The 18716-nt window shown below is 37.3% G+C and overlaps 2 protein-coding genes across 3 annotated transcripts in view; both read left to right on the top strand.

Annotated features, from left to right (window-relative positions):
* The window catches only part of hydin (HYDIN, axonemal central pair apparatus protein), a 72609-nt gene extending 59506 nt beyond the window's left edge, over window positions 1-13103 (top strand). The window contains exons 69-90 of the mRNA XM_023325851.1: window positions 226-386; window positions 650-744; window positions 930-1140; window positions 1490-1669; window positions 2458-2584; window positions 2682-2847; window positions 3007-3154; window positions 3260-3467; window positions 3579-3800; window positions 4202-4371; window positions 4751-4949; window positions 6303-6455; window positions 6545-6715; window positions 6840-6949; window positions 7071-7290; window positions 8219-8428; window positions 8517-8680; window positions 9352-9502; window positions 10098-10328; window positions 10427-10651; window positions 11353-11634; window positions 12702-13103. Coding sequence (XP_023181619.1) covers window positions 226-386; window positions 650-744; window positions 930-1140; window positions 1490-1669; window positions 2458-2584; window positions 2682-2847; window positions 3007-3154; window positions 3260-3467; window positions 3579-3800; window positions 4202-4371; window positions 4751-4949; window positions 6303-6455; window positions 6545-6715; window positions 6840-6949; window positions 7071-7290; window positions 8219-8428; window positions 8517-8680; window positions 9352-9502; window positions 10098-10328; window positions 10427-10651; window positions 11353-11634; window positions 12702-12911 — 4014 coding nt within the window. The 3' untranslated portion in view covers window positions 12912-13103. The remainder of the gene's footprint in view (window positions 1-225; window positions 387-649; window positions 745-929; window positions 1141-1489; window positions 1670-2457; window positions 2585-2681; window positions 2848-3006; window positions 3155-3259; window positions 3468-3578; window positions 3801-4201; window positions 4372-4750; window positions 4950-6302; window positions 6456-6544; window positions 6716-6839; window positions 6950-7070; window positions 7291-8218; window positions 8429-8516; window positions 8681-9351; window positions 9503-10097; window positions 10329-10426; window positions 10652-11352; window positions 11635-12701) is intronic.
* A 1679-nt stretch (window positions 13104-14782) lies between these two features.
* The window catches only part of necab2 (N-terminal EF-hand calcium binding protein 2), a 107081-nt gene continuing 103147 nt past the window's right edge, over window positions 14783-18716 (top strand). For both annotated transcript variants that reach the window (XM_023351427.1, XM_023351419.1), the window contains exon 1: window positions 14783-15147. In XM_023351427.1, coding sequence (XP_023207195.1) covers window positions 14821-15147 — 327 coding nt within the window. In that variant the 5' untranslated portion in view covers window positions 14783-14820. The remainder of the gene's footprint in view (window positions 15148-18716) is intronic.

The raw sequence follows: 18716 nt of genomic DNA, 5'->3' as shown, positions 1-18716 counted from the left end.
TAAACAGAAATAAAGGCAAGAAACAGATTCTTTTTTAGTTGCAAGTCATAATTGTTAAAATTAACAGAATCAAAGGCTCTAATTATCACTCTGTAATATCTATAATATATAGTATGAGTTTTTTTTTTTAATCCACTGAAAAAGTATATCATTGCTATTCTTATTTATTGAGATGAACCTGGACATTGCTTAGATTCGCTAACTAATTTGCCTGTTTGCTTTCAGATGATAGAGACAAATCCGGAACCTCTCTGTTCTGTGGTTGAGGGCTCTCAGTGGAGTCTGAATTTGGAAATCAGGGCAATTTGTGATTACTCAAAGTTCAGCTGCAGCACCAGCAACATTCAGTTTAAAGACACCCTGCTTTTCCAAACCGAGCTCCAACAGTAAGTCAGACTGAAACACAGTCAGCCAGTACATTATGTCTGAGAATATTTGTGCATTTTTGACACTCTTATGCAAAAGTTAGACCAAAAATATTTAAAGCTTTTATTTACACTGCTCTGTATTTGTGCTTTCAATTACAAATATGCATATGCAACACATAATTTTCCAGGTCTGCTCTTTCCTCCATAATTTGGTTGTTTCACTTTATTTTTCATATTTTTTGTTCTAAAAATGATTGTTGTGTGTATGTTTGTATTTAAAGACTGCAGATTATCAATGAGGGCAATGTGAAAGCGGATTTCTCCTGGCAAGTCCAAATGGATTCATGCAGTGAGATTACAGATCTTAAAGAAGGAGGTAAGATGAGCTCTTATCATGAATTTAGTGTGTGTTGAATCTAATCTCAAATATTTGTTTCAAATTTTAGGTTTAATTGCTGTTCTAATATCCTAATACTTAAAGTTGGACAGGATGTATTGGTTTACATTTTAGTGCTTTAAAAATGTTTCTGTGTAAATCGGAGTGTATGTCATTGGTGACAGATGAGAGCTGGAGTTCTCATCCTGACAACAATCCAGACAGGCCTTCCAGTGATCGGAGCAGCGCAATGTCACCACTCATGGGAAACCCTGAATTGCCTCCATTCACCGTGGAGCCCAGAATTGGGACCATAAATCCTGGTGTTACCCAGACCTTCAATGTTTGCTTTTCACCTGTGAAGGTATCGCAATTTCAGGGCACACTGCTCTGCAGGTAATTAAAGGCATTTAAAGCAAGTGCATTTTTCAGTGGTCAGCTTATTAGAGGTGTACCCACATCTTCTGCTCAAATTTAATTTACTGCCCTTTCATTTATAAAAGAATGGTTCTTCTTTTTTTAATGTATCTTTTTTTAAAAGATCAGCTTAAAAGACGAGATATTAACACCTTTAAAGATTTAAAGATAGCTTTAAAGATTTAGCCAAAATATATTAAATGTTTTTTAGAACTGGCAATGCAAAAATCTTTAAGCATACTGATGTGTGGCTAATCTAAAAGGATTAGCCATTGGTTTCCCAGACAATATAAAGTTTAATTTGTTATGGATATCTCTGTTTTTTCAGTATTCCAAACTTGGAGAACAGTGATCAACCTCATTGTATCACAGTGTGTGGTAAAAGCCTGTTGCCTGATATCCATTTTGATTTGGAGGACTCGGACTACATCAGTAGCAGCCTGCCTCTCAATCCTAGCACTCGAGTTTTAGAGTTCAAAGCCCTTGGCTTATCAACACCCATAACAAGGTAATAGATTAAATGACAGGAGGCTATTATCCTCATTCATATGTATTCCTTAGTTTTTGTTATATTTTACCTTTTGTGGAAAGTCATGATTTCATTTGACTGTCACTTTGCTGCTGGTACACCTACTTTTTCCAACAGAGCAACAAAAGAATATTTCTGTTCTATTCTAAGAAGGAGTAGAAAAATGTATTGAAACGGCATGTCTGGTTAAAAAGCATGCATTTGACTATATTTTAATTCTCTGCCTCCAATTTGGAAAAAATAACAGAGAGGTCTGAGAAATTCAAATGGAAAAGTCAGACATTAATCGACAACTTCAATACTAGCATCCAGTAATAGCTACCATTCATTTGAAACTTAATGGAAACACAGCCTGGTATCAAAGCCGCATCAACTGGGGAATACTATTGTGTTCCCCTTTACAACTCAGACCTGTTAAAGTTGGGTGTGATGTCATTCCCAGATGGACATTCTGACTGTTAAATGCAGTTTAAGCACCTACTGGCACTTATTCCTGGTTCAGTGTCATCCACTTTAGTTTTACTTGCAGTTCTTGAAATGTTCTTCACTGCACTTTCCCGTCTTGGAAGTTTCTGGTTATAGCAATGCTTTATGTGCTTTCAACAAATACTTTGGATTACTAGAGTCTAGTAGCCTATTAGCTTGTCAATAATTCTGCAGAGCTGCCAAGTTCCTCTGAAGCTTGCCCAGCATTTCTACTTGTACTACAGTTTGAGAACCATTGGTATAAAAAAACTAAAACTCTGTTCTCTTGTCTGACTCTGTAGGTCATTCAATGTGATTAACCCGACCAAGATGGCTTACTCATATAAATGGATGTGTGACGACACTAATCCCAAGTCTTTTCGTTGTCTAAATTCTTTTGGGACCATCCCACCAGGGAAGAAAGTGGAGGTAAGAACTTTGTGTCTGTCAGTCTAACCATCTACCTTCTCTGTCTCAAGCTCACTTAAGTCTTCACATTATTATTGATTCTCTGATTTGTCTACAGATGTGTTTTGAATATGTTGCTCAACAACAAGAGACAGTGGAGTCACTTTGGAGTTTCTTGATTGAGAATAAGTCATTGTCTTTTCCCTTCTTTTGCGTGGGAACTTCTAGAGAGCCATGCATCTATTTTGACAAACCTTATCTTGACTTTGGGGATGTGGTTGTTGGTATGTACAGACAGATGTCTATTCATTAATGTAAACAAAGTATATACATCTATTCTATAAATTTAGAAAAAAAGTGTGGTTATTATCTTTTCCACAGTGGCAGACATTAGTTCTAAATACTGCATAAGCTATCATGTGTGTGTGTTTGTGTGTGGGCAGGTCATCAGGTGGAGCAGACAGTTGATCTGGTGAATGCAGAGGAAGAACCTTTCCACTTCTCCGTCCTGCCGGTGTCTCTTGTCACTGAAGATCATCAGGCCAGCCTGAGTTTAAAGCCCATGAGTGGCATAGTGATGCCCAAGAATAGGTTAATAACATACAACTATTATGTTCACATTCAAAAAATGGTCCTTATGGTAAAGCATTTGTACCATTCTTGTTGAAATTTGTTTTCTTGATTTGTTGGTTGTAGGTTACCACTGTTGATGTGCTTCACACCTTCCTCAAAGGGATATACAAACTTCAAACCGATCTTGAAAGTGAAGAGGAAGTCAGAACCACTTTCATTCCACGTCAAGGCTGATTGTTTCTCCATGCCAGTTTCAGTTCATATTCAGGAGCGAGATGGGAATCTCAGAGAGCTCTTCCCTAACCAGGAAGATACACTAGACTTTGGAAAGGTCACCACTCCTTAACAATATAAATACTGAAATACAAATTATACACATTAACATCTGAGCTTTTAAATTAGCAATCTCTCTCATGTTGGTCTTTATATTCCTGAATTATAGGTGGGAATTTCAGAACTATCTACCTATAATTTCCTGGTGTTCAATCTTTCAAGATTTACACTGGAAGTCAGCTTTGAGTTGTCGGGTCTCAGAGAGAAACTTCAGCAATTAGAGGTGAATCCTCTAAACGATGTTGTCCCAGTTGGAAAGGAGCTCAAGGTATCAATGGTCTTTTCCCCTAAGAGCCTTTGCAACCTCTGCGGTGTCAAACTTATTGTCAAGGTAAGATAAAGGTATTTAAATTATCTGCATCTTTTCTGTCCTATGTAGAAGTTTGTAGCATGAGCTGACTTTCTTCCACTGCAATTTGTTAGGGAATGTGAAAATGACTGTGTCATCTGTTTTCTTTAAGTAAAAAAATACACAACAAGTTCAAGAAAAATTATTACAATTAATTCAAGTTAAGTTCAATAAAGCTGTGCCAATTTGTGTCAGTTGGACATCAGGTGATAACTGACTGAGCAAATAATATTTTTTTTGTGTATATATTTATATATATATATATATATATATATATATATATATATATATATATATATATATATATATATATATATATATTTAGTATTTTTCTTTCTTGCTGTTTTTTTGTCATCTTTGCCCTCTTCCTTTCATCCCACCAGGTGATGCCCGGTCCAACCTATACTCTTTCTATTAAAGGCAGAGCCATGGCACCCAACCTTGACTTCTCCTTCACAAAGTTTAACTTTGGAAAGTGTTTCCTGTTCTGTCCGGGTATGGCACCACCATCCCACACTCTTCTCATTCACAACAAAGACAATAACGAAGTCAGGTATGTGTCCATCTGTATTCCAGGTAGCTGTGGATAGCAAAAGTACCCGATACAAATCTATAGCCCTCGAATATTGGCATATTGCCCAGAAATACAAAATGTGTTTTTATAAACCTAATAATTTAGGACATACTTTTATAATGAGTGTGACTTTTATTTTGTAAAGTATCTGTGAGCTCATTTTGAAAGCCTACCGCAATCCATGTTTGCTTGCTAGTTATGGCTTTATAAATTTAGATTTGTATTGGAAATAGTTTAATTAATGAAAGAGCTGGAAAGAAATCTGTTCCTTATTTATCTTTTTGTCTTCTTTTTAAAAATCCACAGTTGAATGGGTTGAAAATTTTCAAATACTGTGTTTTGATTTTGTTCTCATCAGTGTCCAGTGCCAGTTTCAAAACACAGCATTCTTGAAGGTGGACTTCCAGCCAGATATTTTGAGACCTGGTGGTATTATGGCAGTACCATTTTCCTTCTACCCCCAGAAGACTTGTCGTTATAGTGGAAAGCTCCTTTTTGTCTTAGACAGCTGTGACACAAAACAAGTGGAGATACAAGGAGAAGGCATTGAATTAAAGGTAAGAAAGTAGTGTAAAAAACACACTACTGTTTTACACTACTTTCAGAGTGTAAAGTAGTGTAAAAAAAGTAGTATGCTTATACACTTTTTATGCAGTGTATAAGCATAAAAAGTGCTTATATACTGAGCACTTTTTATGCTCAGTGTATAAAAAGCACCATACACTGAGCATACTGCTGCTCAGTGTATGGTGAGCAGTATGCTCACATATACTTTTAATGTAGTATATGTCAAAGATGATGGTCAATTACAAAAATACTTTGCAAGCACTTATTTCAAGTTGCTGACCAATGTAAAGAATGTGTTCCTCTTTCTTAGAGGACCTAGTAAGTATTGAGCTTTAAAACCAAGAAATGTGGCAAAGTTAAATTTTGTGTGTTGTTACACCCCTAATAGATACTCTATGGGGTTTAGGTCAGTCAAGCTTAATAATACTATGGTTATTAAACCATGGTATTTGTGCTACAGACACTATGGGAATCTGCTGAAGAATCAAATATCATAGTCTAAAATTTCATGGTCGACCTCTGAACTGAGCTCATCAATTTTTCTCCAAACTCCAGATCCTTGATTTTGTAAATAAAATGCAAAATTTGCCTTCATATAAAAAGAGTACTGGTCCAGTCCTTTTTCTTTTAAGCCCATTATGAGCCTTCTAATATTGTCTCTGGTTCATGTGTCAGCTAACACAAGCAATGTGACAGTTGTAGCCTATGGCCTGGATAAATCTGGGTTAGATGCATCTTGAAGAATAGAATTGGGTTTAAATCCCCACCGTCCTTCAATCTCTTGTACCCCTTGCTTCATAATCTTCTTGAGGTTGTAGTTATCATTTTTGTTTGTGCACCCTTTTTTATCACACTTTTTCCTTCCACTCAGCTTTCCATTAATGTATTTGCTTACAACACTTCTATAGTGCTCTGTGAACAATCAGCTTCTTTAGCAGTGACCTATCATGACTTACCATGCTAGTCTCAGGTATCTGTGACTGATTCTGCTGCAGAGAATTGTTTAGTCAGCAGTCTTTCCCATAACTGTGGAGAACAACAGAATATATAATTATTTAAAATTGTTTTGTTTTTGTTTTTGGTTGTTTTAATCAATTTTTCTAAACTAAATTATGTGTTTTTCTTACTATAATTTATAATCAGCAAAATTAACAGAAGTAATGCTTGAAATATATCGCTCTGTAATATTTTGATTGACTGAGATCTGCCCATAGATGTAAACAAACATAAGCATGGAAACAATAGTGTGAGTGCATCATTTTATTCAAAAAGAAAAAAGTGGTCTCTCTTATTTGTCCAAAGTCATTTTCATGACCCTAATATATGCTTTTTTTTTGTCCCAGCTGGTAGTGATTGATCCTCCACAAAAGAAAGTGAAACTAGGATGTCTAGCGTTGGGTCAAAAAGTGAACAAACAAGTCATTCTAGTCAATGACAGCCTCCTAGACCTTTCTTTCACTTTGACACTGAACTCAGATCCTCCTGTAGATCCAAAGGTAACCACAACACAAATGTATCAACCTTTAAACTAGAGTCCACTAAAGCCAGACTTAGTTAGACTTAATAGCTGCCTTCCTCCCACCAGGACCTGACTGTCAGCCCATTAGGTGACCTGAAACTGAAATCTGGTGGAGACTCCTGCAAGCTGCAGATTCAGTTTTCACCTCAACAGCACATTGCTCCGTTTTTGGCTGAGCTGCAGGCGGAGTTCATGGGGTTCTTCCACCCCCTGCTGACCATCGAGGGCTGTTGCAAGGTTGGCTGGAATCTGCCCTCACAATCATTACATCGTGTACACGAATATTCCCTTAGTGAATTATGTAAGACGATGTTTCTGTTCAAAAAATATTTGGTAGTAATTCATAATTTAAAAATACCAGGGATTGGAAGTCAATTTAGACTGCAGCCAAGTGTCTTTTGGAGCTATGGTCCAAAACTGCCAGACAAACAGGAGGATTGTCATGACGAACACCGGTGACACTACTGTCAGGTAATGTTGAATAACAACATATCCTACTATATTTTTATGGAACCAGCACATTCCCCAAACACTTACTCTGGTTGGGTTTATTTTCTTCCCCCTGTTTTGCTTCGGTTCACTGAACTGCCAGATTTCATTGGCAAACCAAAGATTTCCCTGCAGAGTTGTCGATCAGACCTGTAAAAGGATATATCTGCCCAAGCAAGGACTTTCCCTTTGAGGTGACCTTTACCCCTGTGAAGCTCAGTGATGACATCAGATATGAGAACCTGTCCTGCTTCATCAACGGTTCCCCATTTATTAAATTGACGGTCACAGGTTCCTGCGTCCCACCTTCCATTAGCAAAGAGGTTAGACTGAACTCTCTCTTTACATACAAATATACAATTTTCATATCTTTAAAATAATTACTGTTAATACACACTTTGGTTATCAGTTAAAGGATAAGGAGCTTTTTTGGTTCCAATCTTGCCTCATGATTGTTGATTTGAAGTCATGTTTCTAAATAGAAAATTGACTTAGTTGCCTTGTAAAGCACCTTAAAGTAAATATACTGTTTATTAAGGCTTAAAAAACAATGTTGAATCTATCAGATTTAAATGTATTTTTATGTAATATTGCAGATAGATCTGGACAGTAAAAAAATATTAAAACGTACATTTAGACTGATGTAATATTATTTTTATTTTTTTTTAGTATTTTTTGTAAAAGCTGCCATGTCAGTTGCTTTTTCCTCATTGTGTAAATGGTTAAAACAGTAGCTCCAAATAATGTAATTACATTATACATGAGACAAGTCAATTGATTTGTCTCATTTGGTTGACTCGGCAGCTTTTGATAGATTTAAGGATTTATGCAACTTCTTCCAGTTAGATTTAATTAACTGAGTACCCCTAAAGTCCTGCATCTGAGGAATCAAACAAGTCAGAAAGCTTGAGTTGAAGTTCTTTCACATTCATTTATTTATCTAAAGTAGACAGACAAAAGGTTTTTTAAAAGGCTGCAAAAGCATGTTGATTGTTTTTGCTGCATCATAACAAAAGAAACTGTGCATCATGTTCATGTACATGATGTTCTTTGATAGAAATTATAATTTTAAGTCCAACAAAAGCTGAAGGGATTGCATTATTATTCCTGTTTATGCTTAGATGCAGATGTCTTTTATTATTGAACTCTTAAATACGTGTGTCAGAGGACATGTTGTCAGTTGAAACTTACCTAGAGAAATTCTGGCAGGTTTGATTAATTTTATACATTTTGTAAAACGTCTGTCTCCAGGTGGTAAATTTTTCTTGCCGAGTGCGCACCTCTCAAACTCAGACCCTGTCCGTAACCAACCCTACCTGTGAGTCCTGCAACGTCACACTTGTAGTCAAGGGTGAGCAATGGAGTGCTGCTCACTTTATGACCTTTGAACCCAGCCAATGCAAGACATTTGACGTCACGTACAGACCACTGACCATGACGATTGATGGAAACAAACACCCGGTAGAGAAAAATATTACTTTTAAAGGAAGCATTTTTGTATTTAGGACTGAAAGTAAAATGTCAAAAAATAGACCTGTATTTTTCACAGGGATCAGTTTTTTTCTCTTTTCCTGGTGGGAGGGGAATTCTGTTCAATCTGCAAGGAAGTGCGTTTGCCCCAAAAGCAGAGGACATCATCTCACAGGAGCTGCCTGCCAAAACCCAAAGCTCTATTGTTCTCCAAGTCAACAACTGGCTCACCAGGCTGCAGAGGTAAAACACCAAGTCAATTTATATAATTTATGGTAATTCCAATTTCATCTAACATATAAAAAAGCCTATGGGACTTTTCTCATCTTGATTAGTTTGTGTGTGAATAACAATTTTGGTAAATCAGACTCATCACCTTATACTGATTCCTTTCTATAGTGAGATCCATTAAAAACATAGCTAAAGAATACAGATACTGAAAAATTGGAAAATCATAGCATCAAATCAAATCATTGGACTTCTCACTTTATTTAAGTCAGACTGCAAACTACAGCACCCTATCTATCACTGTGAATGCCATACATTCAATCAACAAAATAATACGGCCTATAAAATTATGCACACAGAAACAGGAATTGATTGAAATCCCTGTCTGCCTGTGATAAAATTATAGATCAATAGACCAACAACAGGTATGTGAAGCTCAGTTAATTTAAAAAGGCCTGATGGGGATTCTAATCCAAAATCTAGGAATGGAATGGATACCAAAATATAATATTTATTTCTTAGTATTTAACTAGAGATGAAAAATTTAACAACTCTTATGGCGCTATAATAAATGGTCTCGGGTTATGAGGCTATAATAAATGGTCTCAAAAGACCATTTATCATGGTTCTATGAGACTTATAGTTTTATGTTTTAACAAATATATTGACTATTTTTCTGTTTTCAGGTTCTCTGTGCTGCTAGAGGTAGTTAAACCTGAGAAACCAGACCTAACTGTGTTCCTCAAAGGAGACAAGTTCATTGAGGTTCCCGCGTTGGCCAAGAGGGACTACACGATGTCTTTTAATGCATACAAAGAGGGAGAATACACTGCAAGGGTTTGGGCAAACAAGTTTATCTATGTTTGTGCGAGTATGTTTCTCTAACCATATGAGTATCCATATCACACTATTGCATATTTGCCTTCTATTTCAAAGGTGTAAGAAGATAAATAACCTTATGAAACAAATACTTTACTGTAGCATTAGCAAGTCAATGTTTAGCTGAGCCAGACTTCCATGGCATTGGCTTCCAAGTTTAACACAATTTTCTAAAAGAGCTAAAAGGTTTAATTTGTTGAACTTCAGCTGAAACAGTAAAACTTACAGAGTGTGCAGTGCTTTTTTTGGTTACCACCTCTGCAGAATTTGCACAAGTTATTAAGCAAAAAATAAAAACAAACAAAAATAAACAATATAGTGCTACAGCAGAAGTAAAATACTCTATCTTGATGCTCTGGAACTGTGTGAATGGTAGACTCTTCCTCATGATCACCATAACCAGCACAAACGTTATGGAGTTGACTGAACCTGACATTCCTTACTTTAAACCCACATAGGACACAGTTGAGACCCACCAGTATACATGAAAAAGAAACAGTCTGACAACTGCATGAATCTGGCCCTCACTCCACACTTTAATCTTTCTACTCAGGTGACATTTCGTAATGAAACAACAGGGGAGTTCTTGTTCTACCTCATCAATTTTAAAGTCAGCTCTCCAGGAGTCCTGGCTACTATCAACCTGGAGACGCCTGTTCGCAGAGCGGCCTGCGGTGTTGTACATGTGGAGAACCCCCTAAACAGAGCTACCAATTTTACCCCAGAGTGTAAATGTACTGACATCAAGGTTCCACCTCAGCAGGTCGTTCCAGGACAGTCCAAGGTTGATACGAAAGACAAATTTCATTTTGATGACAAAATATCTATCGTTGAATATACCTGACCTGAATATGTCTGCGTATGTACATCTCTTCTCCTCAGGGTTCTCTGAACTTCGAGTATCTGCCTCTTAATGTAGGCGAATCTACCATACGTCTGACCCTGTCCAGTACTGACCTGGGCCAATTTCACTACAATCTGCTTCTCAAAGCTGTCTCTCCACCACCAGAACAGACAGTCCACTTCCACACTACACTGGGGAGCAGCGACTCTAATTTCATTAATTTTACTAATTACTCCCAAGGTGCAACCAAGTACATCTGTAGGGTAAGAAACTAACAGAACTCAATCTTGTTTTATAGAAATGTTTTAAAAAGATAACAATGCCAACATATTACAAGATATAAATTAAATTTTATTACAGATTAACCAATAGATTGGCCAAAAATCAGAAACTTGCCAGTTTGATCTGCCAATCACCAATAAGAACTAAGTAAATAAAACACTGAAATAGTTTTTGTTCTATTTGTTAAATGCATTAACATTAAGAACTCCCACTTTGGTCTATAAACACATCAACCATCATTTGAAAATCATTCAAAGCAAAATGGCATACGTTTCAATACCTGCTTCTGTCAGACAACCTGCAGCACATTTTTTCCTTATACCCAGTGTATACCTTGAAGAAATTAGGCCAGTGATACCAGAATTAGCAAATCAAACCTCAAATAAACCTTGAAATTCATATTGACCAGGAAGGTTTTTGATTTTTGTAAACAGTGTTTTTTCCTCAGTAGCATATTGTTTTATTGTTATTTGACTCCGATCCAGGTGGTGACAGTGGTAAGACTTCGTCCTGTAACTGGTGGGCTGGGGGTTCAAACCTCATCTTGCTCATCTATGGCTACAATGTAGCTTACCACTGTCAGTGTGTGAATGACTGAATGACTATCTGGAGTCCTCTGGACCAGAAGTAGCGCTACATAAGTACAGGCTATTTACCATGTGTTGTTCTGTCTCTTCTACAGAGTGATCGTCCTGATTTTATCGTGGACAAAAGTGTCAGTGTTTTGCCCGGTTTTCCTTCAGGGTCAGAAGTGAAGGTGGATGTTCGTTTTGAGCCACATCAGCTGGGTGAGGTGAGAGGACAGGTCACCTTGAACTCAGATATTGGTGGTGAATACATATTTCCTTTGCATGGAGTCTGCACCTTCCCAAGACCTCAGGGCCCATACAACATCAAAGGGGGTGGCAGCGTCTCCATCCCTTTCAAAAATGTGTTCCTGACGACCACAACTTTCTCTTTCAAGGTAAAGTTCATGCAGAGCCTAACAAGATTAAAGAGTAGAACAATAGATAGTTCCCACTATCCAGTGTGCAAACAAATCAAAAGCTGGTTTATTTTTTGCATTATTTATTGTACAAAAACCTGAAGATTCTGAAATTTCCCATTGATGATCAACAAAATCTACCAGGAGCTTTGTCTCCATCCAGTAGCTCTACTACTTGTCCTCTCACATTAGAAAAAGGCATCTTTCTGCTATTTAATCATTCATTTGTGTTGTGTGTAGTTTTTTTCGGGACTAAACAGGCATCGTTAAACTCATGGCTTTTTTTTAGGCCCTGTTCAAACCAGGCACAAACATCCATCCATCCTTATTGTGTAATGACTGAATGCTTGCAAGGCTAACAGGGTTTACCTTATGTTTGTGAAAAGAGACAAGACTGGTATACTTTGAGCAGGTCATCATTCCACAACATCTCTGCCTATTCAGCAACATAGATGGATGGATTCTGATAGGAACTGGCTACTCAGTTGTTTATTATTTGGATATTCATAGAATATTTAATTTTTTATTATTAATGAGGCCATTTAAAGTCAGTGTAAAAATTACTTGCTTCTCAGACATGGTTTGCTTCTGTATTTCACTCCTATTTATTATTGATTTACAGAAACATTAGTAAACATGCTGATTGTCTTTTTTGTTGCTCCTTGTTCTACGTCCAGGTTACATGTTAATATTTAGAGACAATGGCTAAGCCTTTCAGAGAGGATTTTGATGCATTGTGTCAATGATGGCTTATGATTAAAGCCTACATCAATTGCGCACCCAGGAATCATGTTAGTGATAAAGGGGTTCGCAGATTGTGGAAATTACCAGTTTTATTTCCACAGCTTTCAGCTTGACTCCCTTATGAAAATTTGCTCTTTGGTTCTGACATCCATCTGGCCACTTTCTATTGCCTCTTGATAGGTTCTTCACACAGCACTACATGTTCTTTAACTTTTGCATATTTGACTTCAATCAACAACTTATTCTCTTTTGCATTCATGTGTGAAAATTATGTAACCTAATGATATTTTTGTTGCTTCTAGGTTGACAACCCATGCTTTACTGTCAAAGAGATGGACAACATAGCCTCCAAAAAGTCACATAATATTATGGTGTACTTTGAAATTCCTCCTGGAGGGCATCCTGGACCGTGGTTTGGGAAGTTGACTGTCTGCAGACTGAACTCAGAGGCCCGGAGCAATTCCATTTCATGGGTCTTTTACCTGAAGGGCCACCAGCCTCAGTCTTCTTAGGGAAGCATAAAGAAAACACCCAAAGCAGATAGAAAGTTCTAACCTTATTCTTTATTTCAGCTTAGGTTATCTCTATAACCTGAGTTGGGATGTTAGACCGTTTTGAAACTAAAATATAAATGTTGATGCCAAAAATATAGTATCTACAAGCTTTAATTATTTTGTTTCAAAATATATTCTTTAAAAAACTGAATAAATATTGCAGAGAAGCTCTTCCTGTTATTGCACACTCATTTCCACATGGGGGCAATCATGTCAAGTGACTGGATTTGAATTCTGGTACTTCCTAGATTGGTTCAACAAATGGCCTTACTTGACTTTTCTGCTTTTTGGTCACTCCATTGGCTCAACAGCAGGACCTAATTCAACCAAATCAGTGCTGAGTTCTGTTAGACATGCAGCACATTGAAGCAAAGACTCACTACTCAATGGAAAGGGCAGAGCTGGGGGAGTCTCTCATTACCAAAGGTTAGACGTGTCACATCAGACATGCACTACACACAAACCTCTAATGAGAAGCTGGAGTGACAGTTCAGGAGACACTCCTGTTTCCTGGATGAAGCAAAATCCTCTGATCCTCCCTTTGGGAAGAAGAACTTCCTGCTGTTGATGTTCAGAGGTAAAGTAATATTAATAAGTTTGGACATTAAAGCAATCCCTTATTGTTCATCAGTTGATGCTCTTGGACAAGATCCTCAAAGAAAGAGTATTACTTTTGCTTCCTCGCAAGATAAAGTATTTACTTCAGAAATGACTGAGAAAAGTATAAACCAAATAAATTGAGTCAAACCTCAGAAAACATGGAATCTCTTGGAGAAATTCCTGCTAAATAAATATAAAAATAACTAAAGCATATTTAATATCAACTTGTAAACTTAATGACTCCACAGGAAATATTGTAATCAATGTTTATCTTAAGAGTAATTATCTGTTCATTTATCTTTTCCTGAATAAAACACAAGTTACTGCAATATAGTAAATGCATACATTCAGTATATTAAAACTAAAAAAATCAACAAAATTAGTAAGGAACTTACTGTCTTAACAGATAGCAATTTATTTAAAACATTTATCAAAGGTTTCTAATAGCACCATTTAACCATTTTAGCCTATTATTGAACTTCTACTGGCTTCTCAAACTTTTGTCTTAAACAGGATGTTTCAGTCATGCCAATTTACATTATGGCAAACATTTAGACACATTTAAAACTGTAAAAAAACAACAAACGTTTTTCTTTTTACCAGACCTAGCAGGTGTATCTCAATAAACTAGAATATTGGTAATACGGAGAGTGATGTATTTCAAGCTCTTAATAATAGAGGGGGTTTAAATACAGAAGTCTCAAACTACTGAGACGTCTGTACTTTGCAGCATGTACACTTAACACTAGTTTGGTGCTCCTTTTGTATGTAGATTCTGCTCTTTTACCAGCCTTTGCGACTTTAATTTCTAAAGAAAATTTCTTTCATCTAAAAGGAGTACTTTGGACCAGGGCTTTTATTAGCTGTAAGGCAGAATTCATCAGAAGAATTGAGAGCAACGCTACGTGTCAGGCTATGTATAACTAATCTATTTAAAACACGTTTTAATTTTTGAAATAAAGTAATTTGAAATATACTTTTGATCATACCCAAATCAGCTGCAATACGCCTGTTCAAGTTGTTGCTTTTAGAGATGAGTCTCATAAGAGTTTATTGAAGCTTCATGGTTAGATGAAATGATTTGTTATAACTTAAATTACCAATAAATACGTTCTCCACACACACATTAGATTTTATTAAGATGTGGATGGGTGTGTTTTGGGGTGGGTGATGTAACAGGGGAAGTGTTGGGTGGGGGGGGCAGGAGGGGGTGGGAGCTTCTCTCTCTCCCCCATAGAGCGCAGCATGAGCGCTCCGCAGCAAAAGGATGTGTGAGCAGGCAGCGCGTTACTGTAGGGACGGGGTCCACAAACTGCTGAACAAAGAACAAGCCAAACTTCGAGCCCAGGAAAGCCGCGAGCAGCCGAAACCCGTAGCCGGTCAGGACAGCGAGTCCGCGACGGCAGCGCAGTCCGGAAACAGCGGCGCCCAGCCCGGTGGAATCGACGGGCTCGTCCGCTGGATCGTCACCAAAATGAGCGACAACAAGAACATCTCCAGCCGGGAGTACGCCTCCAGCAAGGAGGAGGTGGCCGTGGCTCAGGAGCAGTTCTTCGCCCCGGAGCCACGGAGAGGCATCTCGGTTATCCTGGATGTGAGTATGAAGCTGCATGTTGGGGCGGATGGGTGGGTGGATGAAGACATCCAGAGCGCGCTGCGCACTTACGCACCGACATGTTCTTAAGGCAGTGCCAGTTTGCTTTCAGCCTGCATCCTTTTACTCAGTAATCCGAATAACAAACAGTTTCAGATGATTTAGCCTTCAACCCAATGAAAAAACAACTAATGGCAGACACTTTTGTCAAAGCAGCGACCATCAATGTTTATTTTAACCTCTAGTTTAGTTGTTGAACATGTTGTCCGCACAGAAGTACCTCCGGTGAACTTATTAATACGGTGAGCTTATCAATACAGCCAAATAAGATTTTTCTGATTCCATTTTTTTAATCCTCAGGAATTACGTGCAGCGTAAACCTGCAAGGAAGACAAAAGAAAAGTTTATGGTTCATAGCTGGTTAAAGTCAACAATCGGTGTATTTTTTTCTTCTTTAAAAACGTATAATATGACATAAAATGTTGTAAAAAGGAAAGTAAACCATTCCATTACAAGATTGCAAAAATCGAAAAAAAAATTTTCACTGAAGGAAAAACCTTGCTAAGAAAGCCTTCTGTCTATGTGGATGAATGAGCTGGAAAAAGAGGAACTTTTGGAAGATTGAACCACTGCACAAACTGCTTGAATATATTTTTTATCGCACTTTTTTGAAAGCTATGCAGTGCTCTCACAACTAAAATGTTTTTCTGCAGTTGTGTACGGCACAAGTAAAATCCTTCCGTTGAGTAATTTCATTCTTTACCTTTAAATACTCTTATCAGTTGCCTTATGTGATGTCGTCAGAGGCATATGCACCAAATGCCTTGCTTTTCATGTTTTCCACCTGAACATGACATAACATTTGGGAAATAACCTTTCCCAAACAATGGTTCTTCAAACAATGCTGTTTACCTCCTTAACATTTATTACTTGTGGTGATTGAGCCAGACACTGTAGCTTTATTTCCAATTTTTAGTATTGTATTTATTCAATATTTAGTTTAATTTCATTGATCTGAGCATGGCAGCTGCTGACACTCAGTTTGAACTCATTCTGACATTTATTCTCCAGTTTTCTGGATCACCTTTACTCCTGAAATGCTAATTGTTCTGCCATTTTCCCATACTATTGACCCCCAACATTATTATCACGGCAAAGACTCACACCAAAGTGGTTTCCTGGTGGGTCTGTTTGTTCACAGCTTCATGCAGCATTTCTCCTCATTAAACCTGCTTCCTTGGTTGCTGTTTTTTTGCTGCATTTATCCTCAATCTTCTTCTTAACCCTTTGTACCTTTCTTACTGTTTCTCAAATTCCTTTCATCTTTTCCCCTTCTCCTCACTTCCAATCATCCCTCTCTCATCAGAAGCATTCATGTCGTTATTAATAAGGTTAGAAGATGCATCACTTTCCCGTCTGCCTTCCTTCTGCTGCTGTCTCCAATTTCTACATTTATTCTGTCTTTTCTTTTGCAGTTTTCATGTGTTTCTGTTGTAACTTTTCACAAACACATACCACCTCCTCACTACAACACTTTTCTCCCTCTATCCAAAGCGTCTCTGCCTTTAAGCAGCTCCAGATCTGACTGCTTTCTGTGGAGCTGAGTGCGCCCCAGGGTGCAGCCGGGCAGCAGAACAATGCAGAGCAGCTTGTCGTTTGGAGTGTGGCTCTGCTCAGTGGTAATGAGCTTCACTTTGGCCTTGTGGTTGCAAGAATCTACCTCTTAATTTTAGAAATACTAATTGTGCGATGCCAAAGTGTCATAATTAGCTCCTCCGTAATAATGACGCAAAATATAAACTCTAATTGTTGTTTTGCTTCAGAAAATAGTTTTCTAGTGTTTTGTAAAGACTTTCATGAGAGTGGTGAGAGTATTTAATTTACTTGAGGAAGATACAAGTCCCGAGTGTGTGTATTTGTGGTTATTTTACTTGTCTTTGTGTTACCCTGATGGACTACTAAGGTATTACCCCTGCTTACCCCTCTCATCCTTCATGGATCAAGTGGATGCGTAAGGCTTGAATAAATGGATGTGACTCAAAGTATGTATAAACTTTAATTTATAAGGACCAGTGTCTTTTATTTATTTATTTGACAAAGATTAAAACATTTTAATATGTAAAATTTGACCCCAATCATCAAATCATCAAATATTATGCGCTAAAAATACACTTTTATATTCCAACATTTAAACCACATGGCTCAGTGGTAGAGCACCAGGCAGAGACTACAGTCCTCAAAACTATTGACCCTGGACCATTTGCTGCTGTCTCTGCTCTTCTTCCTGGCTAGTACTGTTGAATTAAAGCCACTATCGCCATTAAAAAACCTGTAAAAAATAGAAATAACAAAGCTGAAATATTTGCATTAGATTAAACATTAATTACTCTTAAACTTCCTATCGTGGTTCCGCAGTGTGTAAAGGTTTGAAATCTGATTTGAGATTTTTCAGGTCTAGATAAAGAATGAAAAAGAAAATTAAGTTTGAAAAGTATGAATACAGGTGAATACTTTCTTCTTTTATTTCCTCCTGTCTTCCTTCCATCTTCCCTTCTTTCATCCCTGCTTTGTGCAGATTTCCTATTTAAAGTCTTAGCACTGTAAAAGATAAACCATATATTCAAAGTGAACTTTTAAAATGGCGTGAAATTTTCTGATAATTCTGGAAAATTTAGTTTGAAAAATGTCATTTTGACATGGAAAATGTGTATTAAACCTTTCATCTATTTTAAAGGAACAGTTAATGATGATCTGGTTTGTTGCGATGCCTCGATTTTATTTTCAACTGCTCTTTTTCTTAGTATGCCCTTTGCTGCCGCTCACTTTGTCTTTCCGTCTGTCTTCCTGTTCATTATTCTGCTGCACCCCTGAGCAGGTACACTTCATATGGCTCTCAGAAAACACTGATGAAAGTAGCCGTTCTGACATTATCAGATCCACAGTGGGAGGAATCTTTGGCTGAAGCTATAAATTAGCTTAATGTGGTGCACCACCCGCACACAGTACATAATCAGTCAGCTGTAGATCAGTGAATTTGTTTGTTGAGTGTTTTATGCTCATGAACTTCAAGTCTTAGAGTTTCTCATATGCTAATAAACAGCTGCTTCCTTTCAGGCCTTCTGATGGAGTCAAATAAAAAAACAAACACTAATTGGTTGATTGATGATCTGTTTTCTTATTGGCTTTATTTCCACTCAGTAGAATTCAAGTTTTCTGTTAAAAAGATTTCCTCTAGGGTGGCTTTCAAGGTAACAACAGTTGCCTGTATTTTTCTTACTGATTGGTGTATGAAGTATTTCCCTTTCTAAACAGGACTAACATACATATTTTGTTTTCATTGACACTAATTAGTTAGCTACCCATTCATACACTATTTCAGTTGAGTTTTGTGGACTCTTTCTGCGCAAGAAAACTTGTTTTTAGAAGAAAACAGTTAATAATTGCACAGTACAATTAATAATTGTCTTAGAATATACATTGTTATTCTTTACCACAGCAAAGCTCCTGCATGCTGTAAATCTACCATCAGGAATTTGAATTGAATATAACTTGGATTTTTAGCTTGTAGA

This window comes from Xiphophorus maculatus, chromosome 2 (genome assembly GCF_002775205.1).
Source record: "Xiphophorus maculatus strain JP 163 A chromosome 2, X_maculatus-5.0-male, whole genome shotgun sequence".
Taxonomy (NCBI): Eukaryota; Metazoa; Chordata; class Actinopteri; order Cyprinodontiformes; family Poeciliidae; genus Xiphophorus; species Xiphophorus maculatus.
This window is presented reverse-complemented; position numbering and strand designations above follow the sequence as displayed.